We start from the raw sequence: 17,797 nt of genomic DNA, 5'->3' as shown, positions 1-17,797 counted from the left end.
GTTGGGTGAAAGTCGGCGGGTTGTGGTTAGCTGGAATCAGCCCGCAGCGTCTGATAGCGCCATTCTAGTTTGAACCACTTCCTGTACTACGGGCTAATATCTATCTCTGGCACAGTTTCAGGAGTGAGTGTCCTCTTTTAGTTCATGTTCCGCTTTTTGTTTTTTTGGTTCCTGGAAGAGGAACCAAGCCTACGCCGATACGCTGTGCTACGCTTTTAGTGCAGCGTAGACGCACTAAGAGGAAGTAGTCACAGGCTAGAGTTGAAGATTTTGACCAGTCCTCAAATCTCTTCTACAAATCTGAAAACTTTTTATGAATGACGGGATTTTCTTTTCTGCTTCTTGTCTGCCTGTGCATGAAATGCCTTCCTCATAATTTTAGGCGTGAGAAAGAATCACAACCTCCTAACGGACGAAGACGAGACGTCTGTGGACGGACATGTGGACGGACATCACGCCGCCATCCTGTCTAAAAATGTTCCGCGTCTTCCACGGGAAGGAAGTCATTTCTGTAAGCGCTGGCAACAGGGGAGCAAGCCAATGTGATCAAAAAAGAAACAAGAAGTTTTGTCTCGCCATTAAAAAAAAGAAATAAAAATAAAAATACAGAGCTTGTTTTAGACTTTAAAATCCATGACCAGCTTTTGTTCCAGCTGATTCATATTTTTGGTGCTAATAAAAGAGGAAAAGATGAGTATGTGAATGAGAGGGGAAGCAGTTGAACAAACTGGTGAGTCTAACAGACTGTGGGGGAGTTTTAGCTTACTGGGGTTTTCTGTCGGCCCAGATATTGCGGGTCTTTGGCTGTTATGTTTGAGCGGCATGTCAAACTTCAGTAACATCAGAAAAGTTACCAGCAAACGCCATAAGAAAGGAAATAAAAACACCCTAAAACCGACTTCTGCCTACATTTACCGAACTTCTTTGGCCTCCTTGTAGCCTTTAGTCAGTTTCTTTGGCCTCCTTGACAACAACCCGGCCGTGATAATATTTAAAGAAGGGGCTGCTGAATAATAGATGAAATAATCAGCTGTTTTAACAATGCCACTTACTTTTCGGCCTTTTCCCTGTCGTCCAGGAAATACAGTGCCGTGGCCAGGAAGAACATGCCCCCCACGACAATGATGAAGGGGCACAGCATGAGGGCATAGCCCAAACTGAGGAACTTCCACAGTTCAGACGAAGCGAATCGCTCCTGTAGCTTGTCAGAGATCTGCAGCCAGACACAAAGAAAAAAGAGAAAACATTAAAAAATAAATAAATAAAAATAAAAGCTCGTCACCAAGCGGGGATGTAAGTAAGTGATCAATGAGTCAACCTAAAGTTGATTGATCCTATCAAAGAACCAACGGTTAATTAATTAATAACCATTTCCTTAAAACTCTGACGATCGTGTTTCAATTGGGTGGACCGCCTTTCTGTAAGACGAAGGTCTGAACCGTTTCTCTCTCGTTCTGGTGAGGCGCCGCCATTTTTATTCCTGTATATTCAGCCGGCTCCCTGGATGACCAGCGGTGCCCTCTTCTGGTCGGAGGCCAAACTACAACAATAAAAGAAGGTCTAAAAGTCCAATAAACCATTAATCGACATCTAATCCTAAGGCCAATATTCAAACCTTCTACAATACACTACCCAGTGTTGGTTTTCACATGTTTGTATGCACTTTTTCTCCAATTCAAGGCAGAGTTTGACAACCAACAGCTAATCTGAGAATTCAGTGTGTCATGTGTTATGCTAAGGGGAACAACAGCTGAAGAAAAGTGGGTGTTATGGCTCCCTGTATCGCTCATAAGGCGGTCCCACTGACAATCACATGGCTACTAATGGCAACGCTGAGCTAGCTGCGTGTGGATGGGTCGGTGGGAGGCGAACAGCAGGACTCTGCTGGTGCGTGAGTCAAAGTGTGGCAGTGGCTCTGCCACACTGACTTCATGTTAGCTCCCGCAGACTGACATTCACTGCAGGAAAAAAGCTGGAGGAGGATATTGAAGGAGGTGAATCTGTGCGAGGGGAGTGCGTGCATTGGGAAAGAGCCATTAAAAACCCAGGCGGCATCAGTGTGTGCGTGGCCAGTCCAGGGCCCCCATTTCATCAAGAACAGTAAATTCTCTGCAACTTGCACAGAGCAGCAAAGCTAAAAATAAGCAGAGAACTGCTGTCGGTCTAATTATCCTGCCAGAAGGCATTTCTTAGATGATTATGGAGATTGTTTCTGGCTACCAACTAGGTGGTATGGTCCTTCTCTACTGGTAGAGGAGGGTTGTGTTTATCAGGAGGATTCTTGAGTGGCATCAGTCTGATATGCTCTGATGAAAATGAGTCTCGGCTCAAATTTCTGGGAATTTCAAATATTCAGCGTTTTAAAAAAAAAAGGTGGTAATTTTCCTGAGGCGTGACCACTAAAAAGCAGCTCTCTCCCGCCGGATCTGGTTTGTTGACCTCAGGCCTTCGTCTTCAGGTCTGCTCGGTGCTCAAGCCCAAAACCTCAGCATGCACCAAAATAACTGAGTCATTTTCCCTATCTTTCTCCTGTGGTTGCTTGGCGATAACCATTTGCTGTTTCCTGCTGTTCCGTCTCTTTTTGCCAATTCACGGTCGCCCCGGCCAATACGCATGGGCGACTGCATATCTGCCCCCACTTGGTGTGCGTCACGACCGGTCCGTCACACTCGTGTGCTAAACCTCAGCTCAGGACACTGACGCACTCCGAGCGTTCGGAGCAGTCGTCAGTCGGGCTTTTTGCGGAGGAAGCGAGAAACCTCCGGGCGTTCAGAACATCACTCATCAGGAGAGAACTGTGGCGTGGAGTGGAGTGGATCCTGGGGGACTGAAGAAATGTGCGAGTAATCCAGGGTGGCATTAATCTGACTCATGGAAAAAGTGGATGTCAGTAATAAGAGTGGTACTAAATGGTGCTTTGTCTAAGTCTTCATTTTGTTCAAACTTTTCCATGTGTTTTAGGTTGCAACAACAAATAATGTATTCTTGGGGTAGTTAATATGATGGATCAACACAAATCAGTGCGTGAAAGAAAAAGGATGCCTGGTTTTCATTTTTTTCAAATACAAATCTGACAAGATTAGCATGAATTCATCTGCCTTCACCTGATTAGTGGACTTTTAGGGCACATTCAAAACTGCGTATGTGGTGTAAAACTAACACTTTGCATCAGTTTAAGAGGCAGGTCGACATTATTGGGATGTTGGACGGCACTAAATACAAAATAATCCCAGAACAAAACCGGTTAGAGATCGTAAAAGGCTGCATAATTGGTTGGGTTCACCTCCCGGGTGAATAGTAACCCTAAACATAAAGTCCGAATTGAAGCAGAACAGTTGAGATCAAGACATTTTTATTTGTTGCTGTGTTCTAGTCAAAGTACAGACTGAATTTCATTTGGAATCTGTGGCAAGAAATGAAACTTGGTGCTGCGAAACGCTCTTCATCCAGTCTGTCCCACTAAGCGTTTGGGCACAACGTGGAGAAATTCATGTGGCCATGAAGGAGAGAGTTTCTGCCAAACTCAGATTTATAGATTAATTTGACGTATTTGAGCGTAAGAATCTTTAAAATGTTCTCTGATCTTTAAAATGTCGGACTGTTTTTCCTACAAATGTCCGACTTATGTTTCCTTTTCAAAGTCAGAGAATATCCTAGTTTTAATATTGTAAATGTATGCATTAAATCATGGAAATGTATTATTTCTTTTTCTTAAAACTTTTGACATCAGAGGATATCTGTATATTTTTCTTAGAAATCCGTGAAAATGATGTTGAAATTTCTGAGTTTTGTTGATGGAAATTTTCTTGTCTGTGGCCACATTATTTATATACAGTGTTGTGCTTATATGTTTAAGGTTAAGGCGTGTCAATACCTTTGTAAGGCGTTGTACATTAGCATACAGGCGTACTCTCACTTTCCTATCAGCACAAGCTCCATGAGGAAACATAATGCATAAACTGGAGCTGAAAGTCCTGCTTTCACCTCAGGATATTCTGAGTTTAATTGAGTGGAAAATGACTAAAAATGTCACCTTCACTTTCTGTGGGTAACTTTTGAAAGCTTCAAATAAAAAAAAGTGTGAAAATACTTCAGTTTGAGAAAGTCGAGAATTACAATGGCAAATAACATGTTATTCAAAAAGTTTCTTTTTACTTCTACATTGTTTTTTTTCTCCTTACACTCAGTTTGAAACATGGTAGAGAGAGGAAGTTAAGATCAAACCGAAGAAAACTCCTATGTAAGTGCAGAAACAATATTTATTTCAGGGCAACGCTGCGTCTGATCGCTCTATTGAGAAACGCTTCTTGCTCTCGCTCCTTTCACCTGCCTCAGATGCTAGTTTCAGATTTTCATTCAGGCGAGAAGGAACAGGAACGGCAGCGGCTCAGCACAGCTGCGCCTGTCGCCAGCCTGTCAGGTCCTGACGGAGGATCCTGAATGAGTCTGATTCTCTTAATCAGAGACATCCGCCACGTTTGTTGATGGAGCTCAGACTGCGAGCAATAAAACACACACCCACAAAGCGCTCTATTCTCCCGATACGAGTTGCAGTCCCACATGGACATAAAAAATGAAAAAAAAGGCGATTTAAAATGTTAAATGCGCGGATAGAGTGTGACACGTGATGCGGCGTGTAGGAGAATGCACTTCTTCCTGCCTTTATTACCATTTCCTTACAGAATGCGGGGGAGGAGGGGCTCAGTGGCTATTTAACTTTAGAAATGTTCATTCTCACTTTAAAATAAGACGAATGTGTTTTGACAGTCTGATGCGAATCCCGTTTCACACTCCATTGAACGCCGAGCAGCACTTTCACTCCGGCTTCCTGAATGCTATTCTTTTGGGGGGTGTACGCACTCGGTCTGAAAGGTGGGGAGCGTTAGGTTGGAGCGGGGGAAACAGGCTGACTGTGACCTTGAGAGGCCCGGGAAGGACGACTCTCTCATCTGGTAGACTAAATCAAATACAGCAGCTCTGGCGTCTCCGGGGGGAGCCGGGAGACCTGCTAGAAAATACCACTGATTGCCTGGAGAGCAGCGGCAAAAATCACAATCCTGTTCACCGGTTCTCCTGGGACAGGTCAGGTACGCTAAAAGCACTTTGCGCTGGCCTAGTTAAAGCCGGAGCTGAGCCGGTGTATAAATGTGCTTGTTTACGTGCCGAAGCGGCGCGCGCCATATTTGTCAGCTGGTGTGCGTTTTAAGCACACAGCCACAGCTTGGGGAGAAGGCGGATGGGCGAGGGTCTTACCTTGCCGATCAGGTACGGACTTCCTGCGTCACCCAGGAGATGAGAGGTGAAGCTCTGAAAGGCGACGGCTGTAGCTCTCCGTGTGGGAATAACAACAAACTGCAGAGAGACAGGAAGAGGGAAATAAGGTCAAGGTGAAGAAGGGAGTCACACCACTTGGTCGGCTCAGATAAAGCCGGGAAACTAATTAAAAATAAAGAATTTGTTTGGCTTATTATCTTTTTAAAAAAATTTTACAAACACAGACACGTACAAATTGTCGTTAAATAATTCACACCAAATGATTTTCTGGAATTTTTCACGCCGCCGGAATGAAACTTTAATCAACTTAATTGGGTTTTTAGGACACTGACAAATGAGAAACACTACATGACTAAAAAGATAAGAGGATAATGAGAATAGATTTCAAACGTTATCACTAATAAAGCTCTAAAAAGGTCAGTTTTTCTTCCAGCACTGTGCTGTATTTTGCTGCACCGGTACTCCCATACATTTCAACCAGCAAGGATCAGAATGCCGCCATCACCATGTTTCACTATGACGACGGCGTGTTGGGTTAATCGATCAAATTAAGCCAAAAGAGTTCAATCAAATGCATCCATCCACATGTTTTTTTTTTCCTTCCACTTTAAAGTCAAGAGCAGCTTCTTGTTGGCTGAATAAAACCCGAAAGGAAAACATTAAAGTTTGTGGCTCAGTGGGACTTAAATGTAAAAAAATAAATAAATAAATCGAAGCGCATGAATACTTTTGTATCTCACCCTATTAAGATCAGAGTTCAGCCTTTATGACTCAGTTGATCCACTCAAAGACTTGCTCCACTTACCATTAAAATGTCTGCAGTCAAAGCCCAGTTCACGAAAAGCAGCGTCTCTCCGATGAAGATGCAAACCTAAACAAAGACAAAGAGATTTCTCTCTGAGAGCCGCCACTTTCCGCTGACCTGACATGTAAACCAGGGAAGAGCCGGAGGATATTTCTATCGCTGCTTTAAGAACTGCTTTGGTTAAAAGCGGTTCGAAAACATGTTATTATGGCGCTGCCCCATAGATTATGTTGACATGTAGGTTTTCACTGAGCTGTACCCCACAGACTGAAAACCAGCTCGGGATGACAACAATTGTTTATTTTCGTCACCAGATATTCAATGCGGGAAAACGCTCTGGCACTGCGATTTCAAATTACGTCCCTTCGGAATAGACAGAGCAAGTTGTTTTACTCTTCCAACGACCTCGGACTGCATCGACGTACGTGCAGCCGCGTCGTTCTTGACCGCTTGACTCGTAAACACACCTAGAGGGATTTGGTTGCGGTGGAATCTCGTGTGTCTGCACTGCCCGGCTTCATCTGACCCGCTTGAACACGGCCGACTGATGTGTGTTTCCTGCTGGGGAGTAACCCCCTTCACTCCCTCTCTCGCCCGTCCGTCAGAGCGCCAGACCTACAGTGCAGCACAGAGAGAGAGATCCGGCAGGGTTCCGACAGCCGACATGTCAGACGGGTCCGCCCTGAGGCCAATGCGTTGCCTCCTGAAAGAGAGGAGCCAAGTCTCGTCTCGACAACAGCTGCGAGGGGTCGGTGGGCCTCGGTGGGCCTCGGTGGGCCTCGGTGGGCCTCGGCGGAGCAGCGCCGGCGGTTCCAGCCGTGTCACGCCTTATAACAAGACACATCTGTCAACTCCTCGCAATGAAACCCGACTCGCTCTCTTACAACCGCAGCGGAGTTCGATGGTTTAACACGGTACAGTAGAGAGCACCGACGCCAGAGGTGAAGTCGCATGTTGCGAGCGGTTTATCCTAATCGAGGCGCATGATTAGCCGAATATTACCCCTTTGCTGCACCTGATTCCTATTCCTGTCCGTTAGGATGAGCTGGAGCCTATTTCTGCAAGGCAGCGGGTGTATAACATCGAGTCGGACAGACGTGTGGCCGTGAAATGAGTGTGGATACGTCCGTAGCTGGAGTCTAATTGGCTGAGTCACGCTGCTGTCAAACACCTGATAAATGTGCACCTTTGACCCAATGGGAGTTCATGAAAATCCTACTTCATTAAATCCCATTTATTATTCATTTCAGCCGTTATTTAATATTTGGAAGCTAAATTAGAAGTTGCAAGACGACTGCAGTATCTTTTCCGAAGCACATTTTACGAGCACAAGCCGTTAAATGCATGCAGGCAAGAAGTGTATCATTGCAGTTCTGCTGACAGCTTTAAAGAACGCGTTTCAACTTTCCCTTTATCATTTCAACCACCCTATGCAGAAGTTCCAGTAGTTGCAGTTGTCTGAATGGGTTTAGAGTTTATGTGAATTGCTTGGATTCAGAATATAGATTTGGTTTTGGACCGTAGGACTGAGGCTGGAGATGTTTCCAAAGCTTCATGTTGGCCTTCTTCGTTCATACCAAAGCCGGCTTTGATGTGTTTGGGATCAGTGTCCTGTTGGAGCTGTGTGCAATAGTCCCACAGCATGATGCTGCCACCACCATGCTGGACAGCTGCTACAGCATTCTTAGGCAGTCTGGTGGGAAAACATATTCTTGTTCGTGTGGATTGTCTCAAACTTCAATACTATAAAGAAAATAATGGAATATGCTCTAAAGCAAGGTCCAACAAACACATTTAAATAAAACTACCAACTCAAATATAAAAAAACTGGAAACATATGGGGAAGTTTGTCCTTATAGTTGTCAGGGTATATATGCATAGTATTGGGGCAGTATGTTTTGTTTTTGAAATTCTTAAAGTGATTTTCATGACTTATTCCTGGAAAATGAAATGCTCTGTCTTCAAAATCCCCAAATTCATATAATACTCATTCTCTTGGGCTCTCTGAGGGCACCAAGAAAAAAACCCCGAAAACATGTTGAACAAATCCAGTCGTAGGGAACAATGAGCGGCTAGACCTTCTAAGGTCGGCCACAGTCTGTCATTTAGGAAAGTCTGTTTGCTGCGCTCTCTGACAGGCATGGGAAAATATTCCCCAGATATGCAGCTATAATACCGACCGGCACCTTGAGGGTCATTTCATACTCCTTTGTAAGTGATAAGAACAAAATAATGTGCGCTTGCTAAGACCAGACTGGATTGTTCCGAAGCTGTGATTGTGAAGCGGCACCCTTTCCTGCTCCACGAGGCTGTTACACCGAGAACGCCACGCCGATGTGTTCATTAGATCAGCCACAGCTAACTGCAGCAGCTTGCCGAGGTCACGCTAAAGCCGACCTGCGACTGAGGCCGCTCGTCACACAGAGCGGCTCTCTGCCCCGCGGCCCTGAGAAGAGCTGGTGTCACTCTCGGTGTCCTCTTACAGCTTTATTCAAACATCAACCCCACCTCAGTGAGCTTTTACAAGGTCTTCACCTGCTAGACTGCTCACAGAGCTGTCACTTTCAGCGTTGTGCCCCTGAGGTCAAACACCGTGACTCACGTATCGCTCTGTGTGAGGGCGGAGGGGGGCGCAGTTTCCGTCAGAGAAAACAAAAAGGGATAAACTTACATAAGCTCCGACGATGCTGTTCTTGGCCACGACAAAGATGAGGCAGATGAAGATGGAAGAGCCCAGCATGGTGACGGCGCACACCAGGGGGTCCGCCCGCTCCGTTCTACGCCGAAAGAACCGCGTGGTGCTGGCTCCGATGACCACGCCCAGCAGCCCCGTCACGCAGGTGATGGCCCCGAAGATGAGGCTGCAGGAAACGACCACGAGTGAGGTTAGGATGAAATGCGAGCCTTAATGCGCTTTAGCTTCCCGGTCAAAAGAGACCAAGTGCTACGGTAGAAAGGGCCCACTAATCATTTCATCCCTAAAGGTAGATTCTATAATTCAAACGGCATATAATACCTGTAAGCATTTTACTCATAGCAGAAGCCTCTCCGCCGACGTCTCACCTGTCTCTGCTGCTGCAAACTTTTTTCGTGCAGGCTTCCACCTCCTTCTGCACCACCTGCGCTCGGAACAGGTAGATGGGAATCAACATCCCAAACGCGCCCGTGGCAAAGGACACGGCTGCTGTCGCCAAGGTCGAGAACACGTAGCTCCGGCTGGCGGAGAGGAAAACACAGAGGCCACACAGTTGAGTGACGGTCAGGGAAGAGGAAGACGAAATAAACTGAGCTCCTGTTGCACTTCACGCAGCTTCCTCATCGCGCCAATAATATTTGGCCGGCATCCTTATGATGCGGCTCTAGGGAAATATCTGGATCTACAAGTCGATTGTTACCCTAAGACAAGCTTTAATCGCAACTGGATCTCCAAATAATATGTTTAATTTTCTAGCAGAGATTTAATGTGTGCACCTGTGACGGTCCAACAAATCACAATGGTTATATCGATCCAGATATTCACATATTAAAACAAATATGAATTATTCATTTTTAGTTCAAATGTAAAAAGTAACATTTTTACATTTGAACTTTCAATCCGAGAACGCACCATAAATAAGCTCCACCGGGTTATGCTAACTACAACACTCTTTGGTGTGGAAGTTGAAAGAAAATAAGACTATTTTCAGTATCGGAAAGAAGAAGTCCAACAAAGATGCTGTTCAGCAAGGATTTTAGCTCATGCTGTTTTGTTTTATTTTACTTCTGGACAGTTGTGATGATGCGTAACTGTGGTAACAAGGTATTGTTTTTACAATTGGGAGCAGCTGATTAGCGTCTCAGAAGCTCAGATAACACCAGAACTTCAGCCTCAACTCACAAAAGGAAAAAGGACATTTATGGAAAAAGAGCAGAGAGAGAAGCAGGAAATTCAAACTATTCCTTCCACTGATCATAATAGGTAAGGATCAAATCCCCAGCTCTAACCTCTCTCTGCCTCATTTTCTATCCAAGAAGATATAAAGAGGAGCAGCAAAGCAAATGAAGCGGATTAGCAGTTCTTGTTAGCAACTACTGCTGTCATTCAGGACATATTAACGTGAAATATCATGTGTAGTGCCTGGAAATAGACCCGTCAGCATGTCATGACAGTCATGAGACTAAAATACAGCAACAGTCTTCAGTCAGAGGCCCCTTCAGATTTGTTCCAAGACTGACTGCTAGTGGAGATTCTTCCGGCTCACAGCATTGAAATTAAGTGCAGAGATGCAAGAGGAAATGTTGGCAATTGTTTTGAAGTCTCACAATTCAGGTAACAATCAGTTTAGAAAACAGAGATTCAGTGATTTGAATTAGTAATAAAAAATAAATAAATTCTGCTAATCCTACAAATTGCTGTGCTTTAAATGCCAACTTTAAAATAATATTGAAATCCTTGGTAATTTTGGAATCGGCTCAATTCAGAGTCACAGCTTTACAAAATTGCCAATCTGCTATCATGACAGTCGTTGATCAACCAGCTCCTCCATCCAAAACATTAAACCAAAACCGAAGAGGAGAATCTGAGCAAGCAACCGAAACCCCCGGTGCACGACGGTGCAAAGCCTCACTTCTTGGCGAGCGCCTTCATGTCACTGAGCCACGATTGGGGGATGCGTCCTTCCATCTGATCCGCGCTGCCTCTCTTTGGGTCAGGCACAAAGAGCAGGATCAGAGTGCCCACGGTGATGCCCAGGAACGGGGACACCTGATGAGACGAGAAATCAATCGGTCAGTGCGGTTCACAGTGAGACCCCGTGTGGGCTGTGATCGTGCTAACGTTTTGTGGGGTTGTCAAACCATGTGATGCAGAACAAAGAAGCGTGTGTGTGTGTGTCTGCGCTCTGAATGCGAGGCGGCTGTTTGCTGATACGCCTCACATCTTATACAAGCCCTATGAAACTAAGAGCATTCCCTTTGCTCACTCTGCTGGTACTCTGTGTGCGTGTTCCTGTGCAGAGATGGGTTGTATACAGGAGACTAAATGAGCTTTTTGGCTTTGAAAGCTGCTTTGTAAGCAGGAGTGACTCTTGCAGGTGCCCATCTGCTGTGATCTTTACTGCCATGCTTTCTGGCTCGTGTGATTGCAGGCTTGTACCTGAGTCAGTCTGTGTCTGGGAGACACAAAGACGAGGAGCCGGGACGAGATGTGTGAGACGGGATTTGTTTGAGTAATCCCAGCTACCAACAAAAGCGGAGGCAATATCTGTCAGGGGAAATTACTCTCAACTCTCTGGCGGCTCATTAAAGGCTGTTATATTTTTATAGGTGCTGTTACCATACTATAAAGAAATGTGTACATGTGAGAATTAAGCTACGTCGCAACCTCGGTTTGTTAGCATTTGTTGACGTGCTTTCAAAATAAAGCATTTACCAAATCTAACCTTCCCGAAGTGAAATATTGAATGTTTTTTTTGTCTTTTTTCCATTTTGTCATCTTGAAATCACAATTTTTATGAGTGGGATGAGGAGAAAACCCATCGCTGCAAGAAATCAATAAAACAAATCGTGTTGAAAAAAGAGAATACAGCTTCAACTTAAAAGAAACGACTTATTTAGTCACAAAGAACTGAGTGGAGTTTGTCAAACTTATATTATTTACATTTCTTTAACTTGAAAACTTCATGAATAAACTTGAATTAACGTTCATCCTTTTGATGAATTAATGCAATATATTTAAGTTGTTCTGTTTGTTTCAGTATAGCAGCTCTGGTCAGACGATGCTAAAATTAATCTTTTTGACCTACATGCAAATTGCTGTGTTGAACCAACAGACAGAAACTTGGTTAAGAAGAAGAAGAGGAGGAAGAAGGAGAAGCAGCTCCGACAGCAGAAAATAAGTGTTTCACTTTCTTTACTTTTAGCTCTTTCAATACATGGGTTGTCTTCCTCCTACTTCAATCTGATAAACTACTTTTAGTTGTCTTATTAAACAAAACAAAAGTGTTTTGTTATTTTTGCCATCACGGTTAATCAGTGAGACACCAGAAGCCTGTGACCTTTGACCTGCAGTCCCACAAGACCCATTAGACACTTCCTGTTTGACATAGGGCAATCGCACAAATAGCAGACAATATTTTTTTTTTTTGTTGCCATTTCTCTTCATTGACTTTTTCAGGAAGGTAGCTGGAACACACCGGACAAAAACAAAAGGAAGTGCTGCTACCTTGTTTTTTTTAAATTTTTTAATCTTTGTTTAAACAGGATATAGCCACACAGAAAACGTTTCATGTCTCGGTATTTGTCTTCCTCTGCATGCCACGGCGCTGATTAATCGGCTTTGAGATCGTTGTATTGGAATGTCATTGTGATCGCTTTGGAGCAAATTTTCCTCTTCATTACCCACTCCAATGTTTGTTTTTTATTGTTTTTTTTTTATGTCTTACAAAAACAAAAACAAATGGAACTTCCTGTCCCCGAAGTCTTCACGTCCAGGATCGCTTTCCCGCTTTCCAACGTTCTGAGAACGTTAATGCCTTCCTTTAAACAAGGTCATAATTTGTTTTAGCGATTTTAAAAGCCGACGCTGAAGTCAACGGTTCCTGTGGAGTCCCGTTGGACCTTTCGTTGGTCTTTTCCATTATGGCTGCTATTCCTCATGGAGCACTTTGGATGCGAGTGTTTTGTTTCACGCACCCAGTGGATTCCAGGGCAGTGATACATGCTCCTAATTTAACACTAGTCACAAGAATTCATGCAGTTTATGCAACAGTATCACCTTTTAATTTAAAGGTTCTCACTTTAACGCACGTCGAGCATCGTTTGAGGCATTTTCCAATCAGGCACTTCACAAAAAATGTGAGGTTAAGCTAAAACAAAATCTCACTTTTGAAAAAATTGCTAACCCGGAAGAGTAAAAGACTATTATATCCATTTCTCGAATTCTCATTGATCCCTTTTAGTTTGTAGGAAGTGTCTTTTGACATGGGTCCATCCAACTTGACATTATTAGACTTTATTATGGCTTCATTTTTGGATTGGACTGCCTGAAGCTGCTTTATTTAATTTTACTGTGGAAGATAAAGCTTACAGCCCCAAAAACATAATCACACTTTTAAAACTAAATATATCTAGCAATCTAAATTATATAAAATTATATACATATGGCTTATGTTCAATATGGCTCATTACTTAAAACGTGGCAGCAAAACTTGTCGTGTGAAAAGCAGGCAAATGAATATGAATATAGGCATGAATGGCATTAATATGCAATTTTTTAAAGTTGGAAATATGATCATGTGTAATCATGTTTGATTACACCAAAATAACACACAAACCACTGACATTAAACATGTTGGCAAATTTGAACGCCTCATTTTAGTTTTGAACTCAACAGAACACGCTCAACACATTTGATGGTAAAATCTTTGGAAGTGCTTCTGCAAGAGGGGGAAGTGACACTAATGGTTGTGACAGTTGTTCGGCCTCTAACTTTGTGTTGTGTTGTTTTCCCAGTAAAGACGCAGCCATGATGGACTCTGAATCCAGAAATAACCCCTGGTGTTTCTGTCCCCGCTGACCCCAGATCCATAGCAAGCCCCCGCAGCCAATCAGAGACCCTTCATCTGTATTTGTGCACTTTTTTTTTTTTTTTTTTTGTCTCCCCCCTGAAGGCTGATGATGAAGATGACGATAAACTTACCCTTAGTGCCCAGTGCCAGTCCTCAGCGGCGTCCTTGGCACTGGAGCCCAGGATGTAACCCAAGCCGCTGCAGAGGGGGAGGGAAGGGCGACACAAACATTGCACATTAGCAACAAAAGCCCACTGCACTTAACGCAATTATCTACAAAGAGCAATGAGTTGACCTGAGACCGTCGTTAACATCACTTAAGCGCACGCCTACGCTGCTCTCTTCCTGTCTGTCCTCTAGCTAAAGTTGTGGGATACGATGTGGGATTGATCTTAACACCAGCAGTCAGAGGACTAGCAGTGGGCCTGTTTGTGGCTGAGTGATCAGGGGATGCAACCAGAAACTGCAGGTGCAAAACTGAATCTGAGCTACAGAATTCAACTTTAAGATTTTCTGACCACATACAGACATCACTTTGGTTTTTATTACAGAGTGGAACACTTTTATTGGCATTCCTCTGTCAAGAGTTTGGCAGTAACTAGTTACGTTTTCTCAGTTGCAGTTACATGAGTAATTTCTTTGAGTAATTTTAAGAGTGTTTGCTGCAACTTTTGCTTTTACTTGGGAAATTTCAATACTGGTACTTTTAAGTAAACTTTCTGGATACTCTTCCCACTGCGAGTAACGTCACCGAATGAAGACCACAAAATACCAGACACAAACGCACACAAGCAGGTATTTTGTAATTATTTTCATTGTGGTCTTAAAAGTAGCAGAATTTCCATGTATCTCAATATTTTCGTCCTTCTGATGATGTCATTTTTAAATATTAAATGACTGTCTTTTTTTCATCAGTTCCTCATTACTTCAGCAAATACTTTTTCATTCTTGAGAAATTTCTTACTCAATAAATTACTGTTACTTGAGTGAAAATATGTTGAAGCAGTTCTAGTCTTACTTGAGAATAATTTTTGGTACTTTGTTTGAAAATAAATAACTTTTGTTGTTGCATTGGCGTGCTGCTATACTTAAAAATATTTTGCAGTTAAGTCTGGGGCTGAAATCATCACAAATTGATTCAACTTCGTGTTTCAGGGCTTTATCTTATAAGACGACAGATTAATGCCTCATTTTTATTTATTCTCTGGTGTAAAATAGTCTAGTATTTTAAAGAGCAAATGATGGCCAGAATTGACTTCCTATGGTCTTTGGAAGGAACCCAGGCCCACAGCATCACAGATCCTCCACCGTACCTAATAGCAGGAATGAGGTGCAGGTCCTCCAGTGATTGCTGGAGTGATTGCTGCACATAATCTCAATCCTATCTGTTTAATTCACAGTAGAGTTAATCTACCCCATTTACAAATGTTTTTGTTTGTTATTTGTGGGTGGGTTTTCATATCTGACATGCTTTCTCAACAGTCTGTTGGCTCTCGATCAGCTCTTGAAGATGGAGCTCCACAGCATATTCTTTTTTTTTTTAAATAGTGTTTGGTTTAGCTTCAGTAAAACCTGTCTGGCTGATTAATATGCATTCTTTAACCCTATTTTATTGCAGGTGCGATGCCTCTGAGCGGGAGATACTGTGTCTTCCTGCAACAACATGGCAACAGATTAATGATTAATAGCAGCCAAGACCTCAGCAGGGCTTTCTTATCAATAATAGCCGCAGATCATCCTTAGCCAGATTTGCACACACTCAAAGGAAAACACTGAAGCTGTTTATGCTTGTGTTTCCAAGGTTAGTCCACCAATCTTAACAGAGCAGTATAAACTTTATCCAGGCAGCATGCAGTGTTTCCAGTGAGTGACTAACGGCCTGTCTTATCAGAGTCAACTCAGAGTGCACGTCTGGAAAGTTCAACACCGTAGATAAAACTCAAGCCTGGAAAAAATATATATAAAAAAATAACATAAATAATAAAATCACACCCAACGATCGCCGTCATGGCACACAAATATCAGCCAGGAGAGCCGAGATTCAAAGAATAACAAGGAAAATGGCGGTAAGGTCAATTTCTTTTGAATTTGATCCGACTCCACGGGTCATTTCCTGGAAATAGTGCGAGCACTTCAGTAAAAACAAACAAGTGGCAGAGTGGATGGGAGGTTCGACGGCTCCTTTCTGAAGCCAAATCTTTAACCTTCTATTGTTCGTGCTGCTGGTCAGTTTACAGTGACCAGGACATTTAGGGGACGCCTTGGAGGGCAGTTGTCTTTCCTGTCTCATTGTCTCCTATAGGAGTTTAAGAACTGATGTTTGCAGTGAAGGAAGTTAGTTATGTAACAGCTTACCTCTGCGTTTTAACTGGAAATAATCTAAAGTGACAGGTTATGTAATTACAGAATTTATCACGATGAGGATGTTTATGATGCTAGAGAAACTGCAGCACGTCTGTCCTTCCTAGCGAGGGTTTGTGCATGAAGAAGACTGTCAGCAACCTGCATGTTGCAGCTCAGACTCGTGTTGTTGTGCACTTAGTCTTAACTGACTCCCATAATCCAGCACCACAAAATGTATTTCATAATTTGGCTTCATTTCTTTTCTAAAAATGGCTTTGGATTTGCGCTTATTACACAAAAAAAATTACACAAACTAAAAAAATTTTTAAAATATAGCTTCCATCGAAGCTTTTCCTATTGGAGCATTACACAGCTAACAGTCAGGATCAGATTTTCTTGCCCTGAAAGTGTTTGAGTTCAATATCCAGCGTTTCCCCCAAGTGTATTATAAGCCTGGCGGGCCACTTTGCTTATTTTTTAAAGTCTTTTTAAAACGTTTGCATTTTTTACGACTTTATAGTTGCTGTTTAGGTATCAATCTTACAATAATTCAATAACACATAATTATCAAGTGATATTTTAAAATTTCCTGTCAACTTTAAACATCTTTTTAACTCGAAAACTCTACAGCTGCCGAGTGCCCCAACCACCAGGCTTGTCAAGTGGGAAACCTTGAACATCTGATTAAATACTTACAAGTTCAGGCCTACAACCTACAGTTTTTGCAGTATATATAATTTGTTGCAATATGTCTATCTCAATAATTTTAAAATATCACCATGTAGCTGAGTGCTTAATCCAAGAATTTTAATGGAAAATTGACTGTAAGGAAACGGTGTACAGCTAACAAGGTAACACCTCATGAACCAAACTGACAAACATGTTTGCATTTTGAGGTTAAAGTAGGTTGAAAACTCCGGATAAAGCAACATTTTCATGGGAGGACGTCCTGTAAAATTCCTATGTTTGGTATTTTTCTTTTTTAAAATGTTGACTCTGGAAGAACTTTCTGACTTGGACTGATGGGTTTCATTCACCACGGTGTACTTACTATCCCAGCGGGATGGCCAGGTAGAAGACGGAGAGCATCATGGTGCGGTTGTTGCTTGTGTACAGGTCTCCTATGATGGTGGGGGAGATGGCGGAGTAGCTGGACTCGCCGATGCCCACCAGTCCTCTGGAGAGCACAAATAGCCAGTAGTACTGCAGAGAAAACAGAGAAGGAAAAGAAGCAGAAAGAAAAAAAAAAAAACAAGTCAATCAATAAGCTCTGTGGAGCACAGCAGGTAATCTGTCTCTTTGAACACCACGTCAAACAAAACACATTTTTCATCTTGTTTAAGACTTTTTCCACCTCCAAGCTTTCTTCTTATGCAAATCCTTTATGACTAAAAGCTTTTACTCCTTTTTGTTTATGTTCTGCAACCTCAACCATAAAACATTAAATCTCCTAAATTGCAAAAATTAAGTGAAAATAAGTACAAACTAGACATGGAACATAACTTGTGATGCTTTGGTTTCTCATCGTTTCAGTTTAAAAAATTGATCAGTCTGACTGCAGATTTTTTATTCTTTTTTTTTTTTTTTAAATTGTGAAAATGTAGAAGAATACACAAGGACTCATTAGACACTATAATAATGACACTAAAATATAATTTCATTCAGCGGCCAATTGCCGCACATCATCTGCAGTCGGGTGTCACAAAGTGGAAAAAAAGGTTTAAAAGCTTCTTATTCATAGGAACCTGCGTAGGTAGCTGGATTGTCAACTGTTTCCATAGCAACCACTATTCACAGACTGTAGGTTTCCATGTCTGCCTGTGAAGCC

At 42.7% G+C, this 17,797-nt stretch overlaps 1 protein-coding gene across 11 annotated transcripts in view; it reads right to left on the bottom strand.

Moving 5' to 3' along the window:
* Positions 1–17,797, bottom strand: part of spns2 (SPNS lysolipid transporter 2, sphingosine-1-phosphate) — a 70,840-nt gene that overhangs the window by 8,068 nt on the left and 44,975 nt on the right. For 10 of the 11 annotated variants that reach the window (XR_008606869.1, XM_055043546.1, XM_055043544.1 and 7 more), the window contains 8 exons: positions 17,021–17,172; positions 13,758–13,824; positions 10,687–10,823; positions 9,143–9,295; positions 8,751–8,940; positions 6,080–6,145; positions 5,254–5,352; positions 1,053–1,213 (listed from right to left, as the gene is read on the bottom strand). Coding sequence is in view for 10 of the 11 variants with exons in the window: in XM_055043546.1 (XP_054899521.1) it covers positions 1,053–1,213; positions 5,254–5,352; positions 6,080–6,145; positions 8,751–8,940; positions 9,143–9,295; positions 10,687–10,823; positions 13,758–13,824; positions 17,021–17,172 (1,025 nt within the window). In the remaining variant the exon portion in view is untranslated. Of the gene's footprint in view, positions 1–1,052; positions 1,214–1,352; positions 1,541–5,253; positions 5,353–6,079; positions 6,146–8,750; positions 8,941–9,142; positions 9,296–10,686; positions 10,824–13,757; positions 13,825–17,020; positions 17,173–17,797 lie in introns of those variants that run through there. The other variant, XM_055043553.1, reaches the window with a different exon arrangement.

The sequence above is a fragment of the Poeciliopsis prolifica genome, unplaced genomic scaffold, assembly GCF_027474105.1.
Source record: "Poeciliopsis prolifica strain line A6 unplaced genomic scaffold, Auburn_PproV2 SCAFFOLD019, whole genome shotgun sequence".
In the NCBI taxonomy this organism is placed as follows: Eukaryota; Metazoa; Chordata; class Actinopteri; order Cyprinodontiformes; family Poeciliidae; genus Poeciliopsis; species Poeciliopsis prolifica.
The sequence above is the reverse complement of the archived record's forward strand: the minus strand, read 5'-3'. Positions and strand labels throughout refer to the sequence as shown.